Source organism: Nelusetta ayraudi, unplaced genomic scaffold (genome assembly GCF_046127955.1).
Source record: "Nelusetta ayraudi isolate G7.1 ecotype Tasmania unplaced genomic scaffold, CSIRO-AGI_Nayr_v1 ptg000059l, whole genome shotgun sequence".
Lineage (NCBI taxonomy): Eukaryota > Metazoa > Chordata > Actinopteri > Tetraodontiformes > Monacanthidae > Nelusetta > Nelusetta ayraudi.
Genome location: NW_027466109.1, coordinates 3711640 through 3735763, shown reverse-complemented (window position 1 = coordinate 3735763; position 24124 = coordinate 3711640). Strand labels below are relative to the sequence as shown.

Below are 24124 nucleotides of genomic sequence, written 5' to 3'. Positions count from 1 at the left end.
ACCTGATTTTTCAGTCTGTGGTTTGTTAGGAATGAAAGAAACAGGCAGCAGCAGTGGGATGGAAGCCAGCTTCTCTCCTCTGTCTGTTATACCGCTGATCGAGAGATCAGTCGCTCGTCAGTATTTGATTGGGCAGCTCTCTGGCGTCCCCAATGGCCGAGCCTCCCCACGACAGGTGGAGTGTGCCGAAGCCGTTCAGTGTGCGCCGCTGTGGCAGGGGAGAGACCTCCTGCAGCTCCGCGGCTCCGGCGCCACATGATGGACGGACTGACAGACCGAGTTCACACCGATTCTGGTTCCGGTTCTGATCTGAGGTAAGAGCTGCTGAAGGCTGTGCATTGGTTTTATTGCCTCTTAACTGTGTGGATGATCTGTGTGAGAATGAGGTTTGGGTTTGATTGTGATTTTCTAAACATTCATTCATTCATTTCATCATCAACTCATCATCTGAGTGTATTGTTAAATTTACATTTCAATCAGCATGTTACTGGTTTGTTTGGCTTTAGGGGTATAAAAATATAGATATTTTAACTTAACCTATTTTTAAAAAAAAAAAAAAATTTAAGCAATCTCATCAAGTTGTTTCAGTTTTTTTTAAATTTTGTAATGCACGAATTTCACCCATGTGTGAATTGTGCCATACAGAGCTTGCGCTCTTTCATCTCCTCCTCATCTTCTCTCCACAGTCGTTAGATCCGAGAAGAATCATCTCCGCGCAAGAACCACCATGAAACCAGAGAAGACCTCCACGCCGTCCGCCCCCAAGAAGCCCCCCGAGCAGCAGCGGCTCCTGCGGCACCAGAACCTGCCTTCCCCAGCCCTGTGCTGCGCCTGCGGCCTCTGCATCCTGCTGGCCGGGGTCAACATCACCCTGGTGGGCGCCTTTGCCTTCAGCACCTTCGTGCCCGCGGGCAACGCCCCCATCATCGTCGGCCCCCTCCTCCTGCTGGTGGCCGTGGCCTTCTTCGTGGCCTGCTGCGCGGCCAGCAGGGGGCCGCGGGCTCAGGCCACCCGCCGGGCGGAGGGGGGCGAGAGGTGGGGCCTGATGCGGATTGGGGAGGTCGCCGTGGAGATGGAGACGAGCGAGCACACGCTGCAGGACACCACGGCCGTCCAGCTCAGCCCCACCAACTCGCCCGCCTCCTCCCACAGGTCCGGCTCCAGCCAGGGGGCCGGCGCCCTGCCCGGGGAGGGCCGCCCCGCTGAGGCCTGTGACGCCGGGTCGGCTGAGGCGAGCCTACCGTGACCTCTGACCTCACTGCTCAGGACACTTCCTCCACACAGCGGGGACTCGTCCGCCGTTGGCTCGGCTCTTTGTTGCAAGACGGACTCGCTGTCCACCCATCAGTTCATCGCTTGCTGTCATTTATTGTGGCCTTTTAATGGCAATGGAGGCGCAATCTATTGTTGCTGAAACTGGAACGGCTGTTTGTTTATCTTTATCTTCCCTGAAACGGCCAAAACCTAGCAGCCACGGCCGGTGAAGGCTGAGAGACGCCGTGTGTTTGCACATCTCACCCTGTATAAATGATCCAGAGGAGGGAGATTAAACTGCGCTGCTCTCCTGACCCACTTTGGCTAATGTTGTGGTTAATGGTTGTCCAGCCGATGCACTCTGAGCCGTGAAAGCTGTTCTTTGTCTCTTTGTCTGGCAAATCTCTCACAGAGATGCCTTTAAAAGGCCCCATATTCAACAAAATTTACCTTCCCAACAAGATGTGTCTCCAGCCTGTCAACGAACTCCCCAGATATTAGAAAAGTCCATCCTTCACTTCCTTTGTTTGCTTGCTCCACTTTTCTCTGGAAGTCATCCTTTTGTGACATCACAAAGGGCACTGATTGCAGCCACCCAGGCATTCCCTCTTCCCAGAACCCTTTTGCAGCGCTAACTGGTTTTGTTCCCGTCCACGTGAATATGTAGAAAACAAAAAGCTCATTTGTTTTTTTTGATGGGATGCTTTAAACAGAGGGCTAAATTTGCCTTTGTTCTGCTTTTGGATCGTGAATAATGTGAAGCTGCTCTGTTAGAGTCAAAGGAAGAAAAATATAGTATGGGCCTTTAACCTGTAATCAGCACATCAAGCTGCAAATCAGGAACAACTATGTCAGTGCATTGGACCTGCTGTAATGATTTTCCACATCTGCATTACATTAATACAGAGCAACTGGGCGTGAGTGTGTGATTTTGAATAAAGATACAACTTTAACTGTTCACACTGTGTTGATGAAACCGAATAAAGTGATGAAAATGAACATCGAACCAATGCGTGACATGCACATCTGGGAACATCAGACGCAGCCCAGACAGTGCGCATCCATCAGCGGCTAAATGCTGAAATAAAAGGCAGGACGGCAGGAGTGCAAACAGCTCCTTCCCGACACGCTGCCCCGTCACTCGGCGTCCAAGCCGGCAGTCGTGTTTACTCACCGTCGTACATCTGCCGTCCACAAACAGAGCTGGGCGCGCACTCTGATCCCTGTTCACACAGCTGAAGCTCTGGAAAAAAACAGATAAAGGAAGAGTGGGAAGCCCACTGTTACCATCGTTCACTGTGATTCAGGTGATGGATATTACAGCTCTCGTGCTCATAAATCAGCATTTCAATCACGGTGGAGCAGAAAATAAAGCATGTGTATATTACAGCAGATGTGACTTGGGGCTCAGATGTGTGATGACTTTTACAGGCTGAAGCACATTTGGCAGGGCAGCAGCAGCAGCAGCAGACACCAGAGGTGGTGGATGATGCTGGGACCAGTTGAGAGGGAAGCTGATGACACTTCTGGGCCTCTTGGAATTCTATATGCAATCAACATCACTTCCCGACACGCCATGTGCCAGTTTTGCATGGCAGGCACACAGAAACAAACCGCCTCCCTGCAGGTTTTCAGCAGCCTCTGGCACAGCCAAAACTGAACCTCCCCGGAGCAACACAAGGATGTAACGGCTAGAATGCTGAGTGCAGACAGCACTGTTTATTGCACTAATGTGACCATTAAATAGTAAGTTAGAGGATGATTATCTTGGTACTTCACCTCCTGTATTGTCTTTGTATTTTACTGGTTCAGCAGGCCCTCTCCAAAGCTGCTGTTTTGTTGCTTAGGGACGTCTCATGACGTTCTACTGTAGATGTCAAGATCCGACTGGCTTTGAAGATAGAGGAAGTTGGTTTCCCTGAAATCCAATATGCAGAATATTGTATAAAGCCCAGCTGAGTTCCACTTAACTTTAATTATTTCAGCAACTTATGAAATTACTCTAGTATCATATTGTTTCTTCAAGAAAAGCACAAAACCCAGTTAATGGACACAGATGCATAAGAAAGATAAGAGAAAAGTCTCAGAATGAAACGACATCCTCATTAAAGTCAACACTTGTTTTCCTATTCAGAGGAAATCATTTAGCTTTCTGACTTTCCCCCTGATGATTAAAAACCATCCGTTACTGAGGGGAAGGGGAAGTCCTTTATTAGTTTAGGGGGGGAAAAAAAGGAACTGAAACATGGGAGGCAACAACTCAAACCAATAAATTACCAGAACTGCAAGGAACCAAGAAAACAAATGGAAATCAAAGTAAAACAATTATAAAAGGACACCACTCCCCACCGCCAAAAAAAAAAAAACACAACAAAAATCTAGTGTATGTAACAAGTCACAGTGAGCACAGACACACGCACAAAAAATGAAAACCAACTAGTACCTGAGCCAAGAAAGATGTGTTCACGTCATTCGAAAGAGCTTCATGAACACAACCAGGGACCCAAAACTGACACATTAGCAAACAACAGGAGACAAACTTGAACAAGCTTCCTCTCTACAGCCTCGTGCTTTTTATGGTCTCCTTCCTCCGAATTGGTGCAAGATAGCCAACAGGTGTGCAGGGGGCTCCACCAATCAGGACCCTGTGTGAGGTTGCAGGGTGGACCTGGAGGAAGCTGGATGGAGGCGGGGTCACGCGGGTCAGAGTCTGAGATATTCCGCCGCCTGTTATTTGTTATTTTGTGAATCCCCCTATTCCAACGGTTTCAGAGCAGAAGCTGCCTAATAGCAGGAGCTGACAAGGTGTTCTTCATCTCGTTCTACTCCCCTCATTACGTTAATGATCCCTGAATTACAGCGGCGAAATGAATCAGTAAAGGCCTGAATGAACCGCAGAAGGCTGCTGCTATTGTGCTGTAATAGCTGCCATTAAAAAAAGAAGAAGATTTTTGCAGAGGTGTAGTCATTTTTGAAAAAATCATTATTTTGCAGGCCCAAAATAATTAGGCTTCATTCATCGATCCCACTTATTCTTTTGTCTTCACACAAGAGGTAATTATTCATTAGAAAAACCAGACATCACGTGATGTGATATAAATGATGTGATATAAATTTGGAAAGAAGTCGAATCCATCTTTTTTGACTTGAAAACAGACACATCTGTATTCCACTGCCACGTTCATTGTTGATGTGTCATTTCGCCGCCAGATGGCAGCATCGCCATTCACATTGCGGTTCCGAGTCCGGCGCAAGTGATCGCGTTTATTTCCATTGACTTTACGCGATTCGCGATTGATCTTATTTGCTTTCATTGTGTTTTTAAAACGTTTTGATGGACTAAAACCAACAATTTATTTTTTGTTGCCATATTTAGCTTGTCAGAATATTTTATCAACGATTTCTGGTGGATGAAGCTTTGTTGTTGTCGATGACGATTGTTGAGTGGTGACGATTTTGCCAGGATTTTATTGAACTACAGGTATATATCAGTGACTTCAATATATTGGACAGTGGAATGACAAAATGCAAAATTAAAAAGAGGATATTTTTTCTCTTCTGTTTCAGAAGCGGGAGTTACCACTGGTGTGAGCAGAATTAACGTTTTGGTTTGCTGGTTACACAACTGAAGAGAGCATCAACGAGAAATGTTGTAGTTATTTGGTTGCAGTGGAGTTAAAATAAAGTTTATAGTCATTAATTCTTAAGGTATGAATATGTTGGGTGAAGTCTTTATGAGTGAAAAGTTTTTTTGTTTTAATCTATACAACCAATATACATTTAATAAAGATTAAAAAAATATATTCTTGTATGCATTTAAAAAAAAAATGGAATGAACTATAATTATCATTCTTGTATTCTTTGGTAAGAAAAATGAAAATGAAGGGAAAAAAGCAGAATCTTCAAGTGGAACACACAGTTTTCAAGCAACCAGCAATTCTTCTTGGTTGTGGAAGTTCAACAAGAAGCAAATTTTCTTGTTATTTATTTATTTATTTTTAAATAAAATATTACAAGCTTCTTACAGGACAGTCATGAGGTTGTCCTGCCGACTTAAAATTATAGTTGGGAATATACTAGAGATATGAAATTGACATTGCCTGATGATATTCATTTTTATCATATATCACAAGCAGAAAAAAAAGTAAATCCCTAATCAATTTTAAGTCCTTTCAATATCCAAATTCTATTCAATATGAAAAGTGCAGTGTTCTAGCAGGTCTTAAAGTATTCCCAGAATTAGTCCTGGTGATGATTTCCTTTAAAGAATAAAAATGAAATGGTGTGCTTCAGAATTAAAGAGCCACTTCATTAATTTTTTTTAAAGTTGATATAACTTAAGAGTGTTATAGCGTCATAAACCTTTCACTGCAGGCGAAGCTTTGCCGTTTCTTATTTCACTTCATTGCTGCTTTTTTTCAACTTTTTATTTAGCAGATGTATTTATCATGTACCGTACACACGGTTTGACCCTGTGCCCACCGCTCCGTCCTGTCCTTGGGCCTGCCCCTGGCCGTCAGCCCGCTGCTGCAGAGGCGTGGCGGCGAGCCTCCTGCGGCTCTGGAAGGTACCTGTGGGAAATACATTGCAAGAAAACCAGAAGATAGAACAATAACAAGGTCAGCGAGTGTTTCCGCCGCCGCCGCCTTTCGACGCTCGATCGCTGGCGTGAAGCGTCTCTGGCCGCCTGCTTGTCTTTCCCTCGGCCATCCTGCCCTCCGTCTCATCACTGATGTTTAGCAGAGCAGGCGGGTTTATTATCCCCGCCTCTTAAACTTGAAGTGTCATTAATTTGATCGCTCCATTCCCGCTCTCAAAGTGCCCCCCACCTCCCCACTTCTCGAACAGCGGCTGGTGTGATCTTATTCCTGAGGACTGTTGTGAGAGCTGACTCGGCTATTGTAAAACAAATGATATCTCTGTCCTGTTGGAATAATCCTAATCTATTTCAATGGAAGGGGCCGCATTAAAATGACAAAAGGGGGGCGGTGGAGGATATTTCCATCGCGTGATAAATGTGCAAACGTCCACCAAAGCTGAATCAGACACCAGGTTTTAATGGCCTGATTGCTCGTTCATTTCCCGCCTCATTCTCTCGCAGCCCTGCACCCTCCCTCTGTAATGCCGAGCTGGTCATATTTTGTCCCAGATTAGCAAAGACGGCGGCTGACAGTTGCCTCTGCTCAAGGTATTTAGGAGACATAATTCATTCATAGATCTAGAAGTGCTCCCATTTGTCATCCCCCCCACCCCCCTACATTTTTTTTATATGCTCAGCCTCCACAGTCGCTCATTCCTCCTGGGTGAGAGTGTGTGTGTCTCTGTGTGTGTGTGTGTCAAGGGAGATGAGAGCCCGGGCCAGTTTTCAGCTGATGTATTAGCCGGCATATGCAAGCAATGAATTATCAACGAGGTGAAGGAGTCAATTATCCACTCCTCCAGAGGGGCCGGGCCTGCGTGGCCTCGAGGCTCCTTTCCATATTTACCAAATCATTTCACACAGAGGTGGGGGAGGGGGCCACACTCGTACATACACACACACACACACACACACTTACATATGGCCACAACCTTGCCTCATCCTCTCCTCACCTTCCCAGCTGCTCGTGCTCACTGCCGCCCCCTCTGTCAAGTGCTGGAGTTTGGGACAGGTCTGGTAATAAATCCATTCCGGGCGCTGCGACTGCTCAAACTGAATTTGGCTCAGCCGGGATAGGCGCGCCGTGACCGCCACTCCTTCCCGCCGTGTCCCACTTCCTTCCCCTGACAACCCCCCCAACCCCTCCCCCGCCCATCCAAGATATATATGTATTAAAAAAAAAAAAAACCAGGGGCACTGATTGACCGCGCCGCACTGCCTAATAGAGTGGATATGGTAAATGAAATACCCAGCACTTTCATTCCAAAGTCTCTTACCCCCTGCGTCCCCAGTCACTTTGCCTTGACACATTTTCTGAAGATTGAAGCTTCTATCCTGTTTTTGATGACGGCAGGCCGAGATGGTGGCAGCTGCTCCGGGACCCGGGGGGACCCTCGGACGCGGGGCGGCCGAGCTGACGGCGGGCCCCTGGTGACTGACAGGGCTGACACTTAGGGAAATGAGGTCGTTAGACAGCATTACAGCGGGGCTGATAGCTGGGTAATGGGTTTTAAGTTTGGAGTTTAACCCGGAAGCCTGCTGGGGATGCGGTTTGATGCGCGGGCGGACAGGTGGTTTCCTCCAGAATCAAGACAGCAACCCTCGCCGGGCATCGAGCAGAAGCACTCTGGATGACGGAGGGCTAAAAGAAGGGATGAGGGAGATGGAGAAGTGGGGGGGGAGGAAGGTTAGAGATGCGCAGAAAATGAAGAGCTGATCCTTCACAAACTTGAATGACTTTGTACTTCATGGACATCTAATAATGGATTGAATCTATGTAGTGCTTTTCAAAGCGCTTTACATTGAACCTATTATTCATTCACACTGGCGAGCTACATGTGTAGCCACAGCTGCCCTGGGGCAAACTGACAGGCCAATCTGCGCCAAATAGCCCCTTCGGCCAAATATTCTCTCAAAGTATGAGGCAATGTGGGTTAAGTGTCTTGCCCAAGGACACTACGACAGACTAGGATGGACCCGGATTTGAACCGCCAACTTTTCCGTCATTGGACAACCAAGTCTACTTCCTGAGCCACAGTCGCCCCAAATCTAATTGGAACGTCAATACAGGAAAGAATAGACTCTTCTTTTAGCCAAAAGGAAATCCAATCCCTAAGACAATGAATTTTCCCTACATCCTCGTTGCGGAAAAGTTTCGCTTTTTTTTTTTCCTGCACTACCCTGCACTCGGCTTCCCGGCGGCTGCGTCGAGTCTTAAGGAAGGCCGGTCTAAATTTAGCGGCCGACGATAAACTCTTAAGTTATAAGACATAGGCTAATGCGCCAGGGTGTTAAAAACCAGTGGGGTAGTTTAGCGGAGATTAGGGGACGTATCAAAGACTGGCGTAAAGCTCCGTCAAGAGAGCCGCACGGTTGTTTGCTTGGGCATCGGCGCAGGCTATTCAAGGGGAGGAAAATTAAATAAATAAAACTGCAGGATGCACTGGAGGAGCTTTAGCTGCCAGCCAGTGACTGAGAGCAGCATCTCCCCGAGCCTCACCCATGCTGCCACGACTGAGAAGAAGAAAATAAAAACAGCTAATGGGCCACTCCTGCTGCCCAGTGGGTGGCGTTCCGCTGGAAGATTTAGTGGGACGTTATGAGCCAGGGCCAAACAAGTCACACGAGAGGGCGAAATGAAGGAGGCGCGGAGGAGGAGATGAATCACAATTTTTTTTTTTGGGCTGCCGTGGGATCGTGGGATTGTCGCGGCGGGTGACGGAGGGCTCCGTGTTCAGACGGCGACGGCGACCAGGAGGGTCGAGCGACACAAATCAAGTCGACTTCCAGACGAAAGTTTGAACTCCAGGCGTCTCGGTCACAACACCCGGGAGAATACACAGCCAAGGAGTGATTTCTGCTTTATTAGACCTGCGCCTGTGTGTGCGTGCGCGCGCGTGTGTGTGTGTGTGTGTGTGTGTGTGTGTGTGTGTGTGTGTGTGTGTGCGCGCGGGCACGTCCATCCTTCCAGCCAAAGTGTTAAGTATCTTTCACAAACTGGCGGCGGCTTTAATCGGCATCTGTCAGGCGCCTCATTATGCTCCAGCGAGCCAAAAAAAGGCCTTTCTTCAAAGTTGTGGTTCCGAGCGAGAGCGAGAGGGCGAGAGAGAGAGAGAGAGCGAGAGAGAAGAGTGGCCCTTTCACTATCAGAGGTGTGGATGATTGCTGCGGCTGGCTTTAAGTGACAGGTAAATTGCAGGTTAAGTGGAGAACACAGCCTTGGAACAAGAGACTCGGGGCTCCTGCAAATCCTCCTTAGTCTTTAATCTGAATACAAAAGACAGCGGCTGAGGGGTGGGGGGGGGGGGGGGGGTGGAGGGGGAGGATTAAATCTGACCCCTCAATGTTCTGTTTGTTCCACGCTCCGACTCCGAGGCCTCCCGCTCGCAACTCCGGCGCGGGAGGACTCCCGATCCCAGTTCACATTTCACCCTTTTGGGGAAAAAAAGCGACACCGTCCACGTTTGGCGTCGTCGGCTTCTCCCCCAACCGGACCGGCAGCGCCGCCCACACCGGGCCTCGCTTTTTGTATTTCAAGCATCTGTTTACTTAATAGCACCCCAACCCTCTGGAAAGTTGCACGACGACCGACGTGGCGTCATTAGCGCGGGGATGGAGGGGGGAGAGCGAAAAAAAACACAAATTCTTTATTTAGCGGCAACAACCGGTGAGAAAGACGAGAAGAGGCCCCGGGGGTGAGGCAGGCGGTTAGGGCTCGCCGAGAGAGAGAGAGAGAGAGAGAGAGAGAGAGAGAGAGAGAGAGAGAGAAAGGCGCTTTGGGTTGTCAACGTTTTAGAGGCTTACAGTCAAACCTATCCGGGCTCAGGAGAGAGGAGTCTGGGTGTTAGGCAGGCAGAATGACTCCTGATAGAAGGAGTTTACGGCTCAAGTCGAGAGGAATCGTCTTGGCTCCCGGATGAGGCGACGACTAATTGATTCTCTGAAGTTTCCTGTCGCAGAGCCCGATTACAGGTATGACCGGATTAAAAAAAAAAAAAAAAAGGAGTGGAGAGGAGAAAAAAAACAAGGGATCTGGAGGAGGGGAACGTTGTTGAGGGGGAAAAAATCAAAGAGGAAAAAAAAGGCAGATGAGGGGCTGCCACGGATGGATCAGCATCGCTTAGGCGAGCGTCGAGGCCCGCGCTTTTGTGGCGTGTTTTGTTTACGTGTGCGGAGCTACACACACACACGCACACACACGCTAGCGACGCAGCTGCGTTTGATCTCCGCGCTCGGGCGCCAACCTGCCGGGTCACATTGCAGGGGGAGGGGCCTGCTTTTTCTTCCGGCCCAGTGTGTCGCACCAGGAGCGCATTGTGTCGTGGCTGTACGCCCCCCACCCCACCCCCCACCCTGTCCCCCCCTCCGCCCCACCTCCAATCACTCACTTCTGGTTAACGCGTCTCAAAGCCGGAGGCGTGCGTCTCGGCTGTAACACCCCTCCGTCTCCCCCATAACAGCCTGTGACAAGATTGAGCACCGGTGGCCGGTGGGAGTCGTGGCGAGGCGGGCTCCGAGTCAGGAGAGAGAGGGAGAGAGAGGGAGAGAGAGGGAGAAGCGCTCCGGGAAACGCAGAGTTAGGCAGCGTATCAGGACCTAAGCTGTCACGCGTGCTGCTGTTAATGGCTTGTTTAGTGGCAAAAGTCCAATCTGGGGCCCCGGAGAGCCATTATTCCCGGGGTATCGATCGAGGGCCCCGCGGCCAGCGTGGCTCGGGCCCCCTTGTCCCTGATCCTGTTCAGTAATAAGCGTACTCGTGTCAAGGTGGTAATTATCATTGATCTGTAGCCGCCGTGACGAGGGCAGCCGACCCTCGCCGCCGCCGTGATTCATGCCCCGGCGAGGCCAGAGGTGGCACTGCCACGTCCAGCAAACAAAGGAGTCGGAAAAAGGGACGGCAATGGATGTCACTGCTTTTTTTTTTTCTTCCAATTTTTCTTGAACGCAGTGGCGGGTTTGAATGCACAGAAGAACCACAAGAGTGTCGGTTAGCATGTAGCATGCAGGGAGCTTTGGGAAGCAAATCTGTCAGAGGTGAAATCGGAAAACTTCTCCGCTGATCTCTGCTGATCTGCCTCTGTGTGGTAAGTAGGTGGCACAGTGAGACAGATAGAGCACAACTTGCAGGGACACAATGTTAGATGAGTCTGTGAAGGTTCTCAGTCATTCATGTCATCTAAAAGTAGAAGGGTTAAGTGAGGGCAACTGGACAGTTCTTCAGAACCTGAAGAAAACTTTTGGATGAAAGGTGAAACGTCTTCAAGTCCAGTTGCCCTCACTTAACCCTTCTACTTCAATATTATATGAGGCTTTGTGCTCAACCTTAATGGTTTGACAAGTTTGCGATCCGCTACTGAGACCACATCAGCATTTGGCTCCTCGGGTGATAACTTCTGCTGGCAGTTTCCAGTAAAAACAACTAAACACCTCAAGAGGTCACTGTGGACAGCTGCCGGTCCACACACTCTTGGTCTCGAGGGGCTCCAGACTAGTTGTTTGAGGCTATTAGAACGGGATCAACCGCATGACTGACAGCAGAAGTCCCTCCTCCTGAAAGGAGACGGCCCCAGTGTAACTGAACCCTGGGAGGATGGCTGCTCTGAACTCCAGAAGGCTCCTGAAAGCTCTTGGAAGGCTCCCATCCAAACTGTTTCCAGCCAGGACCGCTGTTCAATAACTGTGGGGTGAAGCTGGGGTTTGGCTATGAGCAAAACAGGAAGCCGGAGCAAGACAATTACTATATTATCCTGGCTACTGTCTGCTTCTTACTAGTTTGAGTATAATTTTAGATAAATAATGCGGCACACTGTGGCAATGAGCTCCAAGTACTTTAACTTTTTTAGATATCTTTTTTTTTTACTGTACCAGTACCTTGCAACGGTGTTGGTCCAATCACCTTCCAAGGTTTTTTGTGTGATATTTTACAAAACATTTTCAAAATGTGCATAAAACGTGACATCAATCCAACAGATTGCGGGAACCAACGTTGCGGGACATCATCACATCAGGCTGCCTGGATTTCTAATGTAAATGCGCCACGAGCAGCACCTGGACGTGCTGCTGCACGGAGGCAGGCGAGGACAGAGGACATGGATCTGAGAGCGGGAATCTGACACAGAGTGAGAGAGAGAGGGAGAGAGAGAGAGAGAGAGAGAGAGAGAGAGAGAGAGAGAGAGAACGGCGAGACAGTTTTGAGGCAGGCAATCAGTTTTCTCCCTGCGAGCGCCGGAGCGGGACCCCGCGTGTCACCTGCAGTCCAAACCCCATTTCCTCTGATTAAGTCCCCTGAAATATTCCATTTGTCAGTGTCACGGCGCCGGCGCTTGTTGCAGCGGCGGCGAGCACTCGAGTGTGTCTGTTGACTGTGTCATTCTCCACTTTACATCCAGACACACTGACAACATCATCGCCCCCTCCGTCACCCCCTAATGACCCCCCCCCCGCTCCCCACCGCCCTTCTTCTTTCAACCCCCTTTGCCTTCACTGCCTGCGGCGACGGTGACAGGAGCAGCGGCGCCGGGATCCGTCCCGCGACGCCTCGCACGGAAAAACAAAGAAGCGCGTTACAACTGAAAATCTCCCGGGAGGTCCATCTTCAGAAAAAAAAACCCAAAAAAAACCCCAAAGACGCAGTTTGCGTTGGCTTTTTGGTGGAAAACGTCGAGACCTGGAGCGGCCCGGCCCTCGGACTCTCATGCGTGTGATCTCACCCCATTAGCAGCCAATGTCTTCCTACCGAGCCCAGGCCGGCACGCTTGAGAGGATGGAAATTTCAATCTCCTCTCTATCATTTTCCCTATCATTACTCCATCCACATCCATTTCTCTCCTCCGCCCAGAGTCCCGAGAGGGAGGCTGGGAAATAAAGAAAGAAAGAAAGGAGGGCATCGTGCACCCGGTGCCCAACTTTAATATGAGCCGAGCGGGAAGCAGAAGAAGGAGGAGGAGAAGAAAAAGAAGGAGGAGGAGAAAAAAAAGGGGGGGGGGTGTTATACATTATTAGAGGGTCTATTATCAAGCCGCTATCACATTCCCCGTCCTCCTCCCGTTCCCTCACTCTCCTGACAGGTAGCGGGCGGGCGGGCCGACTTGATGACCGGACTCAATCACCTGTGACAGTTTTGATTTGATGTCACTCTCCGGGTCGCTCTATTTGTTTGAGCAGTTAAGAGGTAATTGTGTGACATTGGCGGGGGAAGACGTGCTTTTTGGCGCCCGCACCCGCTGAACCGCGGGGACGAGGCCAGGCAGTGTGGCAATAATAGATGAGGGCTATTTCCCCGCCGCGCCTTCCCAGACTGTGTGTGTGTGTGTGTGTGTGTGTGTGTGTGTGTGTGTGTGTGTGTGGCTGATGAGCCTCTCTCTCCTCCCACAGGGAATTTAGCTGCGAGATGCGTTTTGAGGGGCGACGCGAGTCTCCAGTGTGAACAACTGTTTTTTCTGTGTGTGTGTGTTTTTTCCCCTTCCTGTCAAAGAAGAGTAAAGCGTCACTTGGTGGACTTTTCCAGGACTTGACGAGTCATTGGGGCTCACAATATTTGTTTTTAGACGCAACATCTCAGTTTTTTTGTGTGTGCAAAGGGAGTTAACAACAAAACAAAAATAGAGGGAAACGTAAAGCTTAAAAAGTCCCATGTTCTGTTCTTATCCTTTAGACGTGGCCTCACATAACCTAAGAGCTCTATCAGATGTTCAGAAAACAGTGTATTTAGCCCTCTGTTTACAGCCTCCCACAAAAAAATCATTCCGATAGTAGCATCCTGATTGGGGTTGTGCTTGGGTGTCCAGACTGAGGTGGCTTCGCTGACCTTGAAGAAGTATCGGTGAGGTAACCGCGTGCTTTGTGACATCACAAGAGGCCGATTTACAGCAGCACCGCAAATTTCACTGACGGGCCAGAGACACAGAAACGCTGGCAAAGAGAATTTTGTGTATCGTCCAAATGGACGATGACAATCATTTCTAAAGTTAAAGTCCCAGTGATTGTCACATCTGGAGGGAGGTGAAATTTAGACAGACAGACAGACAGACAGACAGACAGAAGAGAAGTGCAGCCTTTCGCAGCAGAGGACCAAACTCGTGCAATCAAAGACCAGACTCGGAGCGTGAGGGGTTGGACCTCCGTCGTCTTTGCCAGGTTCCAGGCTTTTAAAAGGGGGGAAAGTGCCTGCTGACAGTAAGCCTTCTCAACTCGAGCTCCTCCACGTTGTGATCCAGACGCTCCTCGAAGCTGACAAAGTAAGTTGCCGCAGGTACACACACACACACACAAGGTGCACTCTGGTGAGCGTCTGCTTCCTCCTCCGTGTCAAATAGTTGAACTGAAGAAGTAAATCAGAGCTCAGGTACGTTGGCCTTCGGTATCTACCCCCGGATGTCATCCTCAGTGTAAACAAGTGACTAAACTGAGTGACAAAAGTGATGAATTATTGGCCACATGATGGAAAACGTCTGGCAAAATCAAGCCACCAGGTTAGTGTGGTCAAAATCAAGCGCACCTTGTCCTGCTCGCTGATTTTTTTTTAGAAACCAAAGTAAATCTGATCTTTTTCCTGCCTATATTATACAAACAGCGGCTGCAAAGTCCCATCTGCATTCAGCGATCCTCCAACTCGGGCTGGCTCTGAGTGCCAGAGATAATCTAGAATCCCTCTTTTCTTATGTAGAAGAAGAAGAGGAGAGAAATCGTGGCAAATCTGTGAGCTTCGGCTTTACTCCCCCTTTTCTTTTTTTCCCTTCCTCTCCTTCACCTCCTTTGATTTGTCCATCGCTTTATGCAGAGGGGATGAAGGGGTGAGGTGAGGCGGGACGGGGTGGGGTGGGGTGGGACAAGGAGGGGGCGTGTGGTGGGAAGAGAGAGATGGAGGCTGACCTGCTCCAAAAAAAACTGAACTAAACTAAAAGAAAAAAGAAAAAAGAAAAAAGAAAAAAGAATCATTTAGAATCAGAGGCGGTTGTGTTTTTCTGCTCTGACCGCCGCGCAGCCGGATAGTCTTTGGCATGCGAGGTGCCAGCAGAACGGCTTTCGCACTCGGCACGTTGAGCTCATCCATTTGTTTGTTATCTCAATCCAGGATTTGGGGAGATACAAAGCTGATTAAACAACAAAAGCATACGGGAAGATAAAGAACACTTAGGTAATGGGTTTAGCCCGCCTGCTCAGGCACGCCAAACTCATCCACTTTTTCCCTTCCGTCTGCTCGAAACGCGTTTGCTTTTCTCCTTCTTCTCTCTCTCCCACCGCCGCTCCTCCTTGATCCGGACAGTAGAGAGAAACAGAGAGAGAGAGAGAGAGAGAGAGAGAGAGAGAGAGGGTGAGAGGAAGGAAGCGGGACAACAAAAAGAGTTGAGGAGCTGAAGACGCTCCGTGTGTGTGTGTGTGTGTGTGTGTGTGTGTGTGTGTGTGTGTGTGTGTGCGTGCATGCGTGTGCGTGTGCGTGTGTGTGTGTGTGTGTGTGTGCGTGTGTGTGGGAATGCAGGATTTCAGGCCTAGGGGCAGGTGACTTGCTTGTTGTAGGGTTCGTTAAAACAAGTACTGTTGAATATTGTTACATCGGTCACGTTGCCCACAGCAAACAGGAAACTGCTGTGACAAAGAAGTGAAGAACTCCAACAGGGTTGCACACACAGCCTTTCATCTTTGATCGTGAAATTTCGACTTTTATCTCAACATTCTGCGTTTTGTCTTGAAATTGTGAATTAAAAATTTTGACTTTATTCTTGAAATGAAAGGGAAAAATTACAACTTCCTATTTTAATTTCGACTTTAGAAAAATTTTGGCTTTATTGGTGAAATTTCGACTTTATTCTCAGCATTTCATCTTTAATCTTGAAATACATTTTTTTTATTTTATTTTTTTTAAATCTAAAAAGTCTCCTTGATGTAATCATTTTTTTTCTCAACTCTTGTGTCCCTAATCCTGTTCCGTAGCTGAGTTTGGACCATTGAAAATAAAAACACGTAATGAAATCAAACAAAGAATCAAACAATGTCTGGAAATTAAATCTAATTGAACCAACAACTAAACAAAAGCTTTACAGGACACAAAAGACATTTCAAAAAGTTTTCTCCCGCTCCGTCCATTTCATCCTTTCACATTGTCGTGACATATTTGCCTAATGCAGTTTGTACCGTGTCCCCTGTGTCGGCTGGGTCGTTGTCGTAAACCAATACAGAGCCATGACAGTCACCCCCCCGACCACCACCACCACTGGTGAACCTGGCAAGGAGGGGGAAAAAAAGCAATCTCAGGTCTTTGCCGTGGCTCTGATAATAACGCCTTCACAGAGGTCAGTGAGAAATGAGGGGGAGGGAGGGGAGGGAGTTTGGAGGGGAACATATTTACGCTCCTCCCGCTGCTTCCCCCCTAACCCCCCCCGGTGGAGAGGAGCCATGAGAAAGGTGCTTACTTAGACGAGATAAAGAGGCCGATGAGAGGCAGCGGACTTGGATTAGAGGAGGGAGACGATCGCGGCCAGAATAGGCAGGGAAAATAGGGAGAAGTGAAGGGGTGGGGGGGAGGGGGGGAGGCAGGAGGACAGTGAGGCCGGGAGACGGTGTCTGGGCCGCTTGGATATGGGGGGAATATTAATCTGGGTTTAGTGTGAGCAGGACCCCACAAACGGCTCAAGCAAACAGAGCTTAGACGAGGCCAAGCCTCGGAGAAAGTCCTAAATCTTCACATTAGCTCCCCACGTTTCTCCTGCTGAACCCGTAAGCTCTTTTTCTAAAGGACAGCACAAACAAACCACAGACCCCCCCACTCAACCCCCGCCTTCCACACACTCGCACCTCATGCCAGTCCTACACTTCCTCCCTCGCACGCACACACAAACACACAAACACACAAACACACGCTGGAAATCAAGACGGCTTTGGGAGTCGAGATTGCAGAAAATTTTATAAATCCTGGGCCTGAGTGGATCGGGAGAGATTAGATGGGTGCCCCTCTTAAAGTGACAGGATGCCTCCCGATTGTGTTGCTCATTCTCCGCCGTGCCCTACTTCTGTGTCGGCGAAGAAAGAGGGAGCAAGGACGAACACTTCAGGGGGCTCGAGGAGCCGCCGTCGAGATAACCTTGGCAATACGAAGGGGGGTGGGGGGGGAAACTCGAACAAAATGTTGCACTCTTTTTTTCGAGGCTATCTTTCGTTTATAGCTTTCTATGTGGGGGAAAAACAAAGATATTCTGACAGTTGACTCAAAGGTTCCGTCAAACTCAGTAATGGCTCCATCTTTTCTTTGTTTGTAGACTTTTGATGCCAAGTGATGTCACAATAATTATCTAAATGTGCACATCGCTCTCTTTCCAAGACACTTTTGGAAGAACACAAAGCTTTTGTGTGAATGTTTTGCAGTTTGAATATTTAGGACACATTTCTGTGAAAACCAGTTCTGGATCTGTCAGCTTTGCAAAGTTAAACTCCTTCCTCCACCCTTGGTCACAAGGGTCATTTTTCACAAGAACATTCCTAAAAGATGGATCATTACACTGTTGTCAAGAGATCGTTACACATTTTATAAAAAATAAATCACGTAAGGTCGATCCGATGGAGTCTAGGATGAAAATGATGAACAATCAGGTTCTAGGTACAGGAGTGTGGAACTTTTGTGTAGCAAAGTGCAGCTACAGATGCACCCGTACTTTGGCAGCGGCGCTTTAAAGAGGGTATCAGCGCGTCCCGTCGGAGAGGGGAGTCGCTCAACCTCATCCCGTCGCCCGCAGCTTCCCGGCAGGGAGGGAGACGCGGAGGAGTCGGCTTCTCGCTGAGTTTCATTAACCTGACCGCATGTGCCAACAGCGGCGGTGTTGGACTTAATCAGAGTGACACTGACACACTCGCCGCAGTCTTCTGGGTCACATGGGAGGCTCATCCAGGACCAGGAGCGTTCAGGGACCTGCTGCTGCAGGAAAGCCCGCACTCGTTTGTTTGCTCGTGCGTCGCCGGCGCCGCCTGCCTGCCTGCTCGGCGGCTGACACGCTCATCCCAGCAATCACACGCAGAGCTGAAGTATGTTTTTTTTTTTTTTTTTTTTTTACTGGGTTCCAATTAGGCGTGGAGGAGCGTTTGATGTGAGGGGAAATGTGTCCGGCCGCTCTGAGCATCGCGGGTAAATGTCGTCGTGGCGTGAATGTGATTTGAACATCAAATGGAACCTTTGGAACCGTTAATGTATCGCAGGCCTTCTTCTCGGTCACACTTTAAGTCATTACGGCCGAGGGGAAAATCTCCGACATGTGCGGTAGGAAAAAAAGTGAATAATAATGTTAAATAAAATATTGTAGGAACTCAAACTTCTGTGAGTAATGATATGTGAGTTTTATAAAGTTCAATTTGTGGCTGAACAATTACCATAGTCACATAGAATTCTTTTACTTAAATATAGGTTTGGCTAATAGCTTTTTGAGGACTGATTAAACTAATTTAAAAAAAAAAACATGTTGCAGGATCTTTTTAATGTGTTCAAATATTCAACCAACATGGCAAAAACGTCATCATTATATTAAAATTCAAATGATACACCTCAGTACAAATCCCAATTTTTAGTGCATTTAAATGCAGAGTGAGACTGAGAAGCACGTAAAACTGCAGCGTGCAATCAGACCACATATTGAATGTGGAATAACTGTGGTGACTTCACACTTTGATGAATTTGGTGAAGCTCAGCTGAAAGTAGCACCACAAACGTCAGCACCACCATATATAAAAACTGTTGTTGTCAGATATGTAATAATCAGGCAATGTTAGCATTAGCTTCCTCTAGTTGGCTAACATGGTCCACAGCTACTTGGGCTCACTCTGACTAGCTAAAACCGCTGTGTCGCGCGCTTGGTTTATGCTCTGCGATTGTGGTTGTCACTGTAGAACCCTCGTCAGAGCAAGAACTGCGGTCAGATTGTAGAAGAGGTGGCTAATTAGCAGTTGTCGCTCCAGGTAAACGTACAAAAGTTCTCAAAATGGAACAGCGCCACCTTGTCAAGATTAGCGCAGCACTCCTTAAGTGCAGCGCGCTGATGTACAACAACAAAAAGAAGCACGCATTCGGAACACGCGTCAAGTGTGTTTGGCACAGAATAAAAGACGATAATTCTCTAATTTGTCACTGTGCTAAGAAGAATGTCTGGTAATTGGTTTGCACAGAAAGCACTCCAGATCATCTGACCCTGACTAAACTTTCAACGTGAGGTTGGGGGAATAAAAAAAAAAACAGCCCATACAGGTGAGTCAGACTGCATATACTTTTGACAAGCGTACAGAAAGCAGAATTACGGTGCGATTACCCTAATGCGCCACGTACAGGAAAAGCGGCAGTTTAAACTTGACAGCGAGTAAGAATCCATTTCTGTGGACAAGAATTACTAATGGAAAGAAGTAAAATGGGGGTCTTAGATATGTACAGTAGGAGGACTGGTTGTATTTAAGCTCCCCGCAAAGTCTCCCACTGGCAGCATTATCCGGCCTGTGCACCTGTCAGACAACAGCACACGGCGACAAACGCACCTTCATTCCAAAGGAGCCTTAATATCAGACAGGACGGCTCCTTCCCCAGACCGGCTAGCACTTATCCACAGGAGTCCAGGAGGAAATAAAAAATTAACTAAACTCAGCCTTTCTCAGTCAAGAGTCTTTAAAAACAGGTCTTAGACTTTATGGGCAGACGTGTGCACGTAGAGTCTGACGGGTTATTCCACTCTGCACAGGGTGACCAGGTGTCCAGTAGCAGCGCCTGCACTCACTGCCGCAGCAAACCCTCATCGAGGCGACGCCCTCAACAGATCAATCTTCCCGTGACACTTCATTTAGACTGCATTAATGTGGAATTAGGGCCCATTACGGCTATTGGCAGGACCTGACAGTCCCTCAGCAGCGCAGTGATCCTGGCTTCCCACGAGGGACCGGCGCTGAATGGAGCAGATAAGGCCTTTTCAGCCCTGCCACAAAGCTCAGCGAGTCATTAGACTTTAATTTTTTTTTTTTTTTTTCTTGGAGGGTGGTGAGGGGCACAGGGGGCTTTCTTCCACTCTGTCAGCAGTATTGCTGATCAAATAACAAAAGTTGTGGTTGTTCTTTTCTAAGCTCCTGTGCTTCCAACCATTAAAAGTCCCACTTATACACATTTTCACTTCTATATTTTTAATGTTAAAATTTTGGAGCGAAGCCATGAACAATATATACATATACAGAAATATATTTACAAAAAAAAACTTTTCCAGATCACTAGTAAGCAGCACATTTAATCCTTTCTTTACGTCTATATTGCAAATAAAGAAAAAACAAAGCCAACACGCTTATGTATGTATGTTAAGTATTGGGCCCCTTTGTGACATCACAAGAGGAAGTGGCCAAATATAGAGCAGCAAAATACTGTATGTAAAAGGTGATTTTTAATTTCTGGGGAATTCAAATTGTACAAAAAAAGTGATTGTTGCAAAGAATGGCACCTTTAAAATAACATCAGCACTTCTTAACAGTACGATGTGATTTGCCTCATAGGTTGCAATATGGAGACATGTCTTCTTAAAGGCCAATCATGATCCAGCGCGAGTGCCAATTTTCAGCCTTTTCAGAAGCAACATGACAAAAACATGACTCATGTCTGCTGACGTTTCACCTCTTCTCTGTGTATCTTCGTGTTGCAGAAGAAGGATTTTTTTCCCCCTCTTCTTCTTGGCCTGCGCACGTGCGATAAACAGCTGTTTACTGTGCCTGGAGACTGGAGGCTCGCTGTCCTCCTCCTCACTCTTGCCGCCTCTAAAGCGTTTGCACCCGGTCAAGCTCGCAGAACACCTGAAACGTTCCAACACTCAAATAACATGATGCGGTTCAACACACACACACACACGCACAAAGAGTCAGATACGATCCTGCCTGCTCTCCCTCTCATTCCATATCGACATCCGAGCAGGTAAGGAGGATCAGGGCGGGGCCAGGGCGGGGTCGGGTCAGCGCTTGACTCCGCCCAGTCCTGCACCTGCCACCCCCCGCCAGCAGGGTTCACGGCGAGGACCCCCCGCCACCCCTCTCTAACCCACCCCGCACCCCACCTCCTCCCGCCTCGCGCATCCTCACTGACCAGGCGGCTGAGAAGCATATAGATACCCCCTTAAGGAGCTTTGCTCTCTGGAGGAAACTTAATCTCCTTTTTTAACGCCATCCCAAGGCTCCTCGCGGGCCCTGAATAGGCGGGGGAGGAGTCGGCTGCCGAGTATCTCCGAGCCCACATGGCAGCCCAGCCCAAATCTGAATATCTGAGCCACGGCGGAGCTCCAACGCCAGCACAGGAATTAGCCCTCTGACAGGCCACGCTAAATCCCCCGCCGCCCTCCTCCACCACCACCACCACCACGCTCGCTGCTTCCTTCTTTTACTCTCCTGCAGCGGCGGCGGCACCCCCCTTGCCAAAAAAGAAAGAAAAAAAAAAAAACACCAAGCCTTGCACGTGCATGACGTGCATGACAGGCAGTGACAGACAAGAAGTGAAAAGAAGAGAATCTATTGTTTGTCTGTGTGTCTCTATATTGAGGGAATATTGGACTGAGGTATTTCTTGTGGGGATGTGGGTGTGTGTGTGTGTGTGTGGGGTGGGGGGTGGGAGGGGTCACTAACAAAAAGTTTTGCTGCTGTTGAAGTTAAAGTTAAAGTTAATTTAAGTTCATTTTTTTTGCTGCTGTTCTCTTGCGAGAGTTTGAAGACAAGATTTAGTCCATTTGTTTTACAGCACAAGTCTATTAAATCTAAACTGTATGAATGTTTGTAAACAGAGGGCTAAATGATCTGATGTAATATGAAGCCTCGAGCTATATTAATTGGATAATCATATATCTGTTATTGGTGAGGCTGTTTGTCCTCTATTTATTTAGCTTCTGTATGTTGTATGTATTTAATGTACTAAACCAGTTTAAGCAACATTTTATTTGGCACATCTAGCAAATGTGAAGCGATTTTTTTGAAATTACCTCAACTTATCTCTCATAAGCAATTCTTTTAGAAACATTTTAATTGGTATTGATAGGAGGATGAATCTGTTTGTTGGCTTCACATCCAGGCAAATAAGAGCATCATTCATCCACCCACTGAAGACTCGGCGAGAACAGCAAACCACAACTTTAAAATTGTCGTTATAAAAACTGATCTCAGGAGTCCATTGCATAAAATAATATTCTGGGTTATTTGAGATCAAAACGACAAAAAACGAGCTGCCTGATGACTATTTTCCATTGGGAGCATTCAAGATGACCCCCCCCCCCCCCCCCTTCCAAAACCAAACTCTCCCTCAGCGAGTTTCCTCTCGCTGCCTTCTTGACCAAAGGGGCCGGGAGGCAAATATTAACCCTGACAGACTTGTGTGAAAATCTCTGAGCCACTTTATTTGGAAGGAGGTGTGACAGATTACCGAAGAAGGGCGGATTCCTCAGAGGCAAGAGGTAGCGGCTCTCTTTGCCCAGACACTTTGGGACCCGTGCTCTGACATGCTCCTTTAGCACCCTGTCAGGAGACTATTCCCAAAGCAAACAGCCTCTCCAACCCCCCCGGGACCCTCTCCCTGCGCCAGGCGGGACCTCATAAACTCCCTGAAAAGGACTTAGAGTGCTGAGGAGCCACAAGAAAACAAGACGTGGGGAAACCAAACAGACCCGACAAAAGCCCCGGACATGGTGCCTTTAGTGGGCTAAACGGCAGCACGGTGTTCACTTAGCCCAGTGAAAGGGAGAGCAAATTTCAGCTCCGTTTTATCTCGGCAGGTCCAAACACAGACCGGAGCTGTATTTCATGCTGGAAAAGTGTCCCGAGTGATGCCGAGCAAATCCGCCCCGGGGAGCAAGCAGCCTGTTAAACTTGTTTTCAGCCTGATATACAATATTTATTCAAAATCCGTTTATTCTCTCTAATTCTTCTGGAAAAAGTGACCAAAGCTCGGTCAAATATGGCCTGAAATATATGATTTTTTTTTTTTTTTAAAGGAATCTTAAAGCCACACTTTTGGGATCTAAAATGCATCACTATTTATATTTTGAACAGAATAATTAAGTGTACGTGACAGAGCGCCACCTCCCAGTGATCCCAGTGAGGCAGTGAAGTGGCGTCACAGCTGCTGGAAGAGGACTCGAAAAAACATCAGAGCGAACCAGCGTCGGACGCAGGAGAGTCATTTATGACCGAGGTGCAACATTCTGTCACGGCCGCGATAATACGGTCCGCACTGGCTTAAGGGAGGCAAGAAGTATATGAGGAATGTAATAGGCGGTTTTCCACAATCACAGCATTCAACAACCCAAAGGACGAGAAACACGTCCTGTAACCTGCAGCCCAGGGTGGAAGTCACTCCAGGTGCATTCAAATGTTCTGGTTTAACCTGATGTATTGTCGTGTTCAATCATTTTGCTGGAAAGTGAGTGGCACAGGGAATCATCTTGTGCACTCATAATTAAAATGTACAGCACCATTCAAAAGAAGAAGGTGCCTGCAAAATGTGATATTCACATTCTGCATCGGAAAAACAACCTTCCAGTGTCTTGCAATCGTCTTCAGAACATGCAATGTGTTTTTACTGGTTATTTCTTCGGTCAGTAAGTTGCGAGTTTGCTGCACGCTGAGCCATGTTGACACAATATCACAACACTGTCTCTCCATCTCACAGAGAAGGAACGACTCAGAGCTGTGATTCGACTGCTGAGTTGCAACAAAAGCTTGACAAAAGCCTGTAAAAAAGCAAAAAAAACTAAAAAACAAAGCACACACACACACGGTGCTTTGTGTGTAACTAAACCTCGGCCGGCTCTCTCGGGGTGGACCGCGGCGACAATCCTCGGGGGGGCCCGGGGCCCTCGATTACAGGGGCCTTTTTACTGGGTCAAATGTTTGGAGCGGGCGTTAATTTGCAGGTGCTGGCACGGCGGCCGGCGAAGGTTCAGCAGGCTGCCGCGCCAGGCGGCGACGTGGGAGCTAAGAGGGAGGCTCTTAATTCAGGAGCGGCAGCCTAATGAGTGGATTCCTGAGGGGGCCGGAGGGATCACCGCTGCCGCCTCAATTGAAAAAGTCGGACGGATCATCCATTTATTCATCATCTGCGGAAAAAAACGTATTAATTGGAATTCAATTTAACGGTGTGTGTGGTGTGTGTGTGTGTGTGTGCTTGGTTTAATGTGACAGTGTGCGTGTGTGTGTGTGTGGGTCCACAATCACAGTGCACGTCGGGGCCCTCTTTTATGACTGCACTGCGCCTGATGG

The 24124-nt window shown here is 48.1% G+C and overlaps 1 protein-coding gene across 1 annotated transcript; it reads left to right on the top strand.

Moving 5' to 3' along the window:
* Positions 1-102: 102 nt before the first annotated feature.
* LOC142897212 (transmembrane protein 275-like) lies at positions 103-1459 on the top strand. The gene is made up of 2 exons (XM_076039345.1): positions 103-314; positions 687-1459. The coding sequence occupies exon 2, from the start codon at positions 728-730 to the stop codon at positions 1244-1246; it is 519 nt and encodes a 172-aa protein (XP_075895460.1). The 5' UTR covers positions 103-314; positions 687-727; the 3' UTR covers positions 1247-1459.
* The last annotated feature ends 22665 nt before the right edge of the window (positions 1460-24124 follow it).

Bases quoted from the DNA above. Each gene is read 5' to 3' on its own strand.
- LOC142897212 (XM_076039345.1), top strand. From the start codon at position 728: ATGAAACCAGAGAAGACCTCCACGCCGTCCGCCCCCAAGAAGCCCCCC.